At 50.1% G+C, this 9,489-nt stretch overlaps 1 protein-coding gene across 1 annotated transcript; it reads left to right on the forward strand.

Annotated features, from left to right (window-relative positions):
* The first annotated feature begins 6,819 nt into the window (after nt 1-6,819).
* On the forward strand, nt 6,820-7,992 carry LOC132953609 (craniofacial development protein 2-like). Its single transcript, XM_061025990.1, has one exon. The coding sequence runs from the start codon at nt 6,820-6,822 to the stop codon at nt 7,990-7,992; it is 1,173 nt and encodes a 390-aa protein (XP_060881973.1).
* Nucleotides 7,993-9,489: the final 1,497 nt, after the last annotated feature.

Raw genomic sequence — 9,489 nt, forward strand, 5'->3', positions numbered from 1 at the left:
ATTAATGCCAACCTTGCTTAACTTAACATGTGTTAATTATTTTTATTAACTTTACCACATTTGCTATTAACGTGGAAATCGTACGAGGCCTTCGGACAACGAGCTAGCCGAGCATACACCAGTCCGCAGGGTCACCCACGCGGAGCGGACACCACTGCGCCTCGCCCCGACAGCGGATCGACAAGGTATTCAAACACCGGGTCTGCGGGTCGACACGACGCGGCGCGGTCGGACCACTCACGGATGACCAGCCCGAGCAACACGAGCAGGGTAAGCCTGCGACGAATGTCTTGGGAAGGGCGTCCGATGAACGCATGAACGGAGCTGTCGAAGGCGGGCGTGGAATGGTGGACCCCGCCCGCCGAAGACGGCCCCACGCTGTCTCAGCGCGCAACTGGTAGGAAATAAGGCGGCTGATGCGGGCTAAGTCGGAGGCGGTCCGCTACATCCATCCGATAGAATCCGCAAGCTCGCCGAACGACTGTAGGTCGAGCACGGGAAGACTGTTACCCCGAGGAGAAAATATCGCGTGGTTGGCGTCGATTGCCCGAGCTAGCGTTGAACGCAACTGGTCCCCCGAGGACCCGCGAACCTAGTTCGTTGTCAAACCACTATTTGCCGTCGTAAGACTGAGACCGTAAGGAAGCCCGCCGTAATCCACATTTGCGGCGGGCGGGCAGAAGGCATCTTAACATCGCGCGGAGGAAGCGGTGCGGCGCCGGCGGGCCTGGCCGTCAGCAAAACCTTACCGGCTAAAGAAACTGCTGGGACGGTGGAGCGGGCGGCCGGGACTGACGGCGCACCCGCGGAACCCTGAACGATGTACATATCGTACGCTACCCGAAACTCCGTAGGCGGCGGAGTGCGGGCTGGGTCTCGGGGCGCGGGCTGGGGCCCTGCTCGGGGCACCGGGGACTCCCATCGCGGTAACACCCACGGCGCGAGCTGCTGCGAAAAACCGATACAGTTACCGCGGTGGTACGGTTCCCGGGGCCGGCCGGGTCTGGGTTTCGGGCCGCGTGTCGGGGGCTGCCGGCTCGGCCGCGCACGGACGACGGGAACGCACGAGAAGATCCATCGGAGGACCTACCCGACCGTAAGCACGGGGAGTGCCGTCACGGGCTCACCTCGGTGGGCCGGCGGCGCTTCTGGGGCGGACCGGCCGGGGCGGCCCGAAAATGCGCTGGGTGCCGTCCACGCCCGCGCTAAGACGGACCACGTTTACTACTTGCCGGTCAATCTGGCGCGGACCGGGGCCGGTGACACAGGATCTTAACGGAGCAAGCCTACAGGCTCTAAGTCCCAGGGACTATAACTGTGGTATTTTCCGGGGCAGGCCACACAGGGGCATGTGCCCGACAAACGAGTCGGGGTTGCCCATGACCTCCGGAAGATTCCACACCGCTCTCACCTTCTAAAAGCGGCGTTACCCAGCTAGGCTTAGAAGCGAATACTAGGTTAGCGAAAGGTCTCGGAGTAAGAACGGAAGGCGGGTGGGCGTCCGCAAAAGGCCGTACCCTTGGGCGCCCACGTGATCAGCTCGTCCTCGGTGGTACGGAACCGTGGATGGGCGAAAGAGGGACGCGGCATCGAGACCGCGTCCGACGAGCTCCGCGTGGTAGCGGAGCTGGGTGGAGACGCGGGACTGAACGGTCCCCCGTCTTCCCTCGGGAGACCCCCCGTTCCAATATCTCGACGCCAGCGGAGGGCACATCTCCGAACCGACTCGCCCGGTGATATGGTGAGGACTCGGCGACCTGGTCGCGCGCCGTTTTATGCAGACTACTAATCTTATGAAACACGATGGTACAGAATAAAGACACCCCGTCGGGTTGCGACCCGGTAGGTGGGAATTCGGATTGCGGGGTCCCACCACCAACGTGTATAAGACTTAGTTCTTTCGAGGCAGAGCCGAGCAGCCCGTCGACAGATAACCCCCTCTCGAGCCGGGACGCTGGCGTCACTCCGGTCGACGCCACCGTGCCGACCCCACCACCACGCAAAAAGAATGGCAAGTGGAGGAAAGGGCGGAAAAGACCAGTGCGAGTCAGACCTCAAAAAGAAAGGGTCGTCCCTGGCGTAGGCCGCTTGGTCTTCGAACGCGATAATATGACAGACAGCCCTGAAGATCGGCTAGCTCGAACTGAGAATGGTGTAACGCAAGGAACGGCTATGTCAGTTGACTGCATAATCAACGTGGACAGTGGCAGGCTTGCGGCCCTAAGGGAAGACGAGACGCTAATTAAAGTAGTTCAGATAAACGCAGCTAGATCGAAGATCGTAATGCATGAAATCGAACAATTATTGGTAAGCAAGACCATAGATATATGTTTGATACAAGAGCCCGCGACCGATGGTAAAGGGGTCTACCTGCTAGACAGGCGCCCCTTCAAGGTGATAGCTAGCGGCTGCGAACCCAAGTCCGCGGTCGTTATAGTGAACCAAGCCATAAGTGTCTTGGGCCAAAGGCAGTTAAGTACCTCGCATAATGCCGTGGCCACAATCGCAAGGGACGGTACCCAGCTCACACTGATATCGTCCTACTTCCAGTTCTCGGAGCCCATCCAGAGGTGTGTCGACGCCCTGAACTCTGTGATGGACGGACTGGGCGGCGGCATACTTGTGGGGGCCGACGTGAACGCGAGGTCCACGGTATGGCACGACGACAGGCCGGACAAGCGAGGTGACATAGTGGTAGATTTTATTAGCCAAAGAAACCTAAAAGTCCATAACCGGCCGGGCGTACCGACGTTCAGGAACCGCGGGTCGGCGTGCCTCGACGTGACTCTGTCGTCAAACAACGTCAGAGTTGCGAACTGGTCCGTCACTCACGACCTAACGTCGAGCGACCACGCCCTAATCCGTTTCGACATCATCACGCGGAAAAACGCGCACGTCTGTCCAGAGGAGAACGCTCGAGGCTATAACTACAGCCAGACGAACTGGCCCAGATTCTGTAAGACCTTAGGAGACCTAAGAGATGCGAGGATAAGGGACCTCGAATGCCCGGACGTCGAAAGTTGTACGATAGCGCTTTCGGACGTACTGAGGGAAGCGTGCGATAAGCACATGAGAAAAACGAAGGAAAGTAGGCACAGACCCCCTCCGTGGTGGAACGACACACTGGGCCGAGAACTGAGCACTCTCGGCCGTTGGAAGGCGAGACTCAGGAACGCTACCAGCGCATTGGTGCGTCGGGCTACGCGCGCCAAGTTTAGAAAGCTGAAGGTGGCCCACAAGAAACATTGTTTCCAAGCCAGGCGAAGGGCCTGGCGTGAGTTCGTAACGGAAACGGGGAACAGAGAACCCTGGGGCCCCGTCTTCAAATGGCTGAAAACTGGCGGCGCTAGACCCTCGGAGAACCTTCCAACAGCCGTTCGCAAAGGCGACGGCACGTTCACCACGTCTCTAAGGGAAACAGGAGAAAGACTTATGGAAACCCTGGTCCCTGAAGACAGCTACGATAGCGAAAGTCCTGAGCAAATAGCGGCCAGGACGGAGACGGGAGTGAGGGTCGGCTTCTTCAGTAAATGGTCTGAGGACCCCGGGCATATCGAACCCTGCGAAGTCGAGGAGGTTAAGAGGGCCATATGGCGGATGGCACCAAGAAAGTCTCCAGGATTGGACGGTATAACGGCTAAAATCCTGCGACAAGCCTGGCCAGTGCTCGCGGGGAACATTACACACGCATTTAATAACTGCCTACGAGCAAAGAGGTTCCCGAGCACATGGAAGACGGCCAAGCTGATCGTGATCAGAAAGGCACCGGGCAAGGACCCTTCCGAAGCCAAGTCTTACCGTCCCATAAGCCTCCTCCTAGTACTCTCTAAGGCGCTAGAACACGTCATAGTGGAGAGAATCCGGCGCGACACAGATTCGCACATGTCGAAAAGACAGTTCGGATTCACTAGGAACCTCTCGACTGTCGATGCTATCCAACACGTACTCGACTGGTCTAAGGCAAGAACGGAAAAGTACGTCCACGCAATCTTCCTGGACATCTCGGGCGCGTTCGACTGCCTCTGGTGGCCGCAACTGGTAATGGACATGAAGGCCGCAGGCTGCAGAGACGGCCTCGTAGAGCTCACTAAGAGTTACCTCGACGGTCGCCAAACGGAAATGAAAATTGGCGACCAAGTCATACGGAAAACCCTCACCAAGGGGTGCCCGCAGGGCAGCGAGTACGGCCCTGACTTGTGGAAATACGCTGTGAATCCACTTCTGTCAGAGGTGCTGCCCATAGGTACTGAACTAGTCGCGTACGCAGATGATCTTGCACTGCTAATCTCGGGCAAAAACAGGGCCGAACTAACCGCAAGGGCAAACACCCTTCTCGAGAGAGCATCGCTGTGGGCGAATCAGCGCAAGCTTACCTTCTCGGCAGCCAAATCACAAACACTGTGGATAAAAGGTTCACTCTCCAAGCCACTGGTCATCCGTCTCGGCAACGATAGAATAAAGCCGACCGAGACGGCGAAATACCTCGGTATAACGTTCGACAAGGGCCGAAAATTCAGCGCCCACCTGACGGAGAAAACGAAAAACACGAAGGCACTGTTTGGTCGCCTGCACGGAGTCGCTAAGACCAACTGGGGACTGAGATCTGGAGCGCCGCTCCAGATCTATAAATCAGTATTCATACCGCAAATGAGCTACGCGGCCTCAACGTGGGCCTTGGACTGCATGTCCCAGGCGCACCATCGGGGCAGAGCGAACTCAGCCCAGAGACTACCGTTGCGGGCGATAACAGGTGCATATAAAACGACGTCGACGGTGGCGCTGCAAGTACTAGCGGGGACACCCCCCTTGGACTTGAAGCTAAAAGAGATGGCCAAGGCCGAGAAGGACAAGATCCTCGTAAGGAAAGGCGCAATGACAGCCGTAGAGGCCGGTCGAAATCTGTCACATTATACAAGCGAAACCATCGACCTCTGGCAGCATAGATGGGTCGCTGTAGACAAGGGAAGGTGGACTTACGCCTGGTTCCCAAGCATCCGTCATCGGTTGGAGCGCACCTGGTGCGTCATGGACTATTACACGTCGCAACTGATGACGGGTCACGGGGACTTTAACGCGAAACTCCACATGTTCAACCTAAAAGGCGACGCAGCTTGCGGATGCGGGTCACCGAACCAGACCGCCGAGCATCTGCTGTACGAATGCCCACTAGCTGACCAGGAAAGAAACAAACTCGAGCTCACGGTGCGAGCGGCCGGTGCGGACTGGCCGTGTGAGCCCGAGTTCATGACCAGATCCGAGGTCTTGTTCCAGGCGGTGAAACAGTTTGCACACGCAACGCTGAGCCGCTCTGAGGAAGGACGTGCCCGTTAGACGTGGTTCGGCGTTAAAGTAAGATTCCGACACGGGGCCTCTGGAGATACAGTACCCGGAGGCCAGAGGAAAGAGGGATACCTCTCTAATCCGCACGGGGCTCACCCGTCCGAGTGACATATCAGCGCTAAAGACGGCGTGAAAAAATGTTGCGACACACCGGCGGAGACAATTAAGCGGGGAGACGTGACGGAAGGGCTGGACCAAAGCAACTGCGGGCAGGCACCTCGAATTTTTCCTGTTCGCGGACCTCCAGCCACACGCCGGCACGTTCCCCGCCCAAACTCCGGCCGAGAGTTCACGGGCCCGGCCAACTCGTGAATGAACACGTGCAAGGCGGAAGTCCGGCCGGGGGACACCCGCCGGCAGGCACCTAAACCCGAGCATTCGGTACGGACACGGCACCCGGCAAAAAGAAAACCGTACCACTCATAAAAGGTCGCATCGCGGCAGCTTAAACAACTGTCCCGATGCTGACGCTAGTGGGAAAAGAGTCGTTGTGAGTACTCTGGATAACGGATCCTTAAATCTCATTTCACGGGCACTGGGGGAGCCCTACTGAGAACCCGACTTAGCTTACGCCCGAACGGTATCAGTACCCAGTGAGCTTTGTGGCGTGCGTCCGGCCGATGCGCGCGGGTACCTCGCGTGCTCGCGCTCACCGGCCGCGCGTTCGCGACTTATGTGGATGGCCTCGCGAAGACTGTGGGAGTAACGCCTTAGTAGAAGGGGAGGAATTTGACTGGGTCGAATCCAGCGCTCGCCGACGCGGAACAGCGAGACTCAACCATCTACCTCGAACGAGAGTAGCCGGCGGGGGGAACGTCAGCCTGGCGCCAGGGCGCCCTGAACTTAACCTGTCGGAGGGATGCGTCCGCGTCACAAAGGCGTGAAGTAACCGCCCTCGGGAAGTATGGCTAAAGGTGTAAAAACCCCCGGGGGAATGGTCTTATACTCCCCGTCACACAGTGGTTTTCAATTTGCTATTAATGGGTTGTATAATAAATGTTAGTAAATAAATTGTTATTTACATTAATATTTTATTGGATTTTCAGCGTTCAACAATGTCGCAAGATAGGAGTTTGATAAACGGTAATGGTCATATTGTACGAACAACGCCATTAGTTTGTGCTGCTGTGCATACTAATACGGCACCAATAACTGGGTAAGCGTAATCAATATAATACAAAAAATCAAGTTTTTAATATCTAAAAATACATTTTTGCTTATAGTAATACTAACTCATACTCTAACGTTATTATCCCAGAGGGTGGGGATTAGAATTCACCCTCGGCAGTCCATGCCCGTCGTAAGAGGCGACCAAAATGGACCTAGAAGAGGGCACCAGCTCTTCTAGTATCAAGAATAAATTAATTTATGCTTGAATAGCATCCTTTAGTAATAATGGATGCTACTGCGATGTGGAAAGCAAGGGGAAACTACCACATTAACATCCCTAGTTAGGCAACTACTATTTTGTCTTCTAAAATGAATTTTCGCAGTGTAAAAAATTTGTCCAGACGTAAAATAGCTCCCCATTCGGATGTCCGGGTGGGAGCTACCCTGCAGGATACATGTGAGAAGAACAAAACGCAAAGAATAGGAACGTGGAATGTACGAACAATGTTGAAAACAGGCAAGCTGGAAAATATAAAAATAGAAATGAAAAGACTAGATATAGACATATTAGGATTATGCGAAATACGTTGGCCAGATAATGGTGACTTCTGGTCTGACGAAATCAGAGTTATTCATACAAATAGTACAAGAGGACAAGCCGGTGTTGGTATTGCTCTCAATATGAAGTGGGGTAAAAGAGTTACAAATGTTGTGACCTATAGTAGCAGACTATGTTTGATCAAAATAGAGTCAACACCAAACAACCTTGTAATTATACAAGTTTATATGCCAACGTCAAAAGCAGATGATGAAGAAGTGGAAGAAGTGTATGCAGGCATTGAAGAGCTAATACAACATACTAAACCACACGATAACGTAATCATCACGGGAGACTTTAATGCTATAGTTGGAAAAGGCAGGGAAGGTAGAGAAGTCGGAGACTTCGGTTTAGGTAAGAGAAATGCAAGAGGAGAAAGAGTAGTGGAGTTTTGCAGAGAAAATGGTATGATTATAACAAACACCAGATTTCAAAACCCTAAGAGTAGAATATATACATGGAAAATGCCAGGTGATATTGCCCGCTACCAAATAGATTACATACTGGTAAAAAATCGATTTAAAAATCAAGTTAAATTCTGTAAAACATATCCGAGTGCTGATTGTGACAGTGATCACAATATAGTAATAGCGAAATGTGAACTTAGATATAAAAAACCACAAAGAACAAAAGTACAGCAAGACAATTATAATGTTAGATTACTTAAGAGAGCGGAGATTGAGAAAGAATATGGACGTTATATGGATATCGAATACCAAAAACAAAATGTAGATGATCCACCGAATAAAAAGTGGAAGAACATAAAATCAGCTATTAAAAAAGCGGCGGATTCTGTGCTAACAAAAAAAGAAAATAAAGAACCCAGAAGAGCATGGATTGACAAGGAAATAGTAAAACTTATAGATGAAAGACGAAAATATAAAAACAATAACACGAGAGAAGGACAACAGAAGTATCGTCAACTAAGGAACCAGGTTAATTGATAAGCCAGAAAAGCAAAAGAAGAATGGCTGGAGCAGCAGTGTAGCGAAATTGACGAAATGTTCAAAGCTAACAAAATAGATTATGCGTATCACAAGATCCAACAATTTGTAGGAAAGAGAAAACGAAATGTCACTAATATCAGTGACGAAATGGGCCAATTACTAGTTGATGATGAGGACATAGTAAAACGATGGAAAGAGTATATTGAGGAGCTTTATGAGGGAGAAAAATTGGAGGAAATTACAAAAAATGAGGAAAAAACAAAACTACCCATCTTAAGATCAGAATTTGAGGTAGCGCTCTATGACTTGAAACAAAATAAAGCTCCTGGGATTGATAACATAACAGCAGAACTATTGCAATGTGCTAGTATGAAGATAAAGGATGCTTTATACCAACTAACTCAGGATATATATGAGAAAGGAGATGTGCCGGAGACACCCGGAAGAATTGCATAATATAATATTGGAAGGTATGATAGAAGGAAAGAAAACTGCTGGACGCCCGCGGAACTCGTATATAGGACAAATTAAAATCGATGCAAAAGTCAAAACCTTCAAAGAACTCAAAGAAAAGGCGAGAAATCGGTTAGAATGGAGAATTGGAGTTGTAAACCAACCTTCGGGTTGAAAAAAAAAAAAAAAAACTCTAACGTTGTACCTAGCCAATATAATACAACAACCAAGTCCTTTTCGTCCTCTCCATCAAGCTCTGTTCATCAAACTGTTCAGGAGAATTCTTTTCACCCTAATCACGGTTATGAATTGACGAGAATACCGGATCAACCGTTTGCGCATGACAGATCTAATTATCCAGCGTACAGGGTAAATGACATTTAATATTTTAAGATTGACTGAACTTATTCTAACCTAACCTAGAATAAAATAATATATAATTTCAAATCATTAAAAAAAAATTCTTGAAACCTTTAAATTTAAAAACAAGTCAGTATATATTTATTCACAAAAATAGCATAATGTGTATCTGCTTCAGCCAATTTTGTATAACACAGATGAGTTGATATTTTATTATGTTCAATAAATAAACATAAGATACTATGGGTTAAACATTAAATTAGTACCTAATATTATAATTGTATGGGTTATGTTTTATATTTATATGGAACTGTCCATGTTAAAAGATATTAGTTTCTGTAGGCTGATGGTTTCAACTTGTGTAGAGTTTCTGTCAACTAAATGTATGCACAGAATTTGTACTTGTTACTTGGTAATTAAGTTATTTTTTTTAACTCAATATTTATTATTTGTTCAATAGTAAAATATATATCATAAATGTTTTATTTAGTTAACTAAGTTAATGTTTATAATAAGGAAAATACATACCCTGGAGACACACCGTTGGCCATGCTGCAAAGCATTAATCATGTTTTGCCGCAGTTACAGACATTGGTGTATAAGAATGATGAAGAAATACAACAATACCAATCTGGTCTTTTCAAAAGACAAAAACCCAGTTCAGAATGTGCCGGGCTCGGG

This window comes from Metopolophium dirhodum, chromosome 1 (assembly GCF_019925205.1).
Source record: "Metopolophium dirhodum isolate CAU chromosome 1, ASM1992520v1, whole genome shotgun sequence".
NCBI classification, from domain to species: Eukaryota; Metazoa; Arthropoda; class Insecta; order Hemiptera; family Aphididae; genus Metopolophium; species Metopolophium dirhodum.

Bases quoted from the DNA above. Each gene is read 5' to 3' on its own strand.
- LOC132953609 (XM_061025990.1), top strand. From the start codon at position 6,820: ATGAATTTTCGCAGTGTAAAAAATTTGTCCAGACGTAAAATAGCTCCC.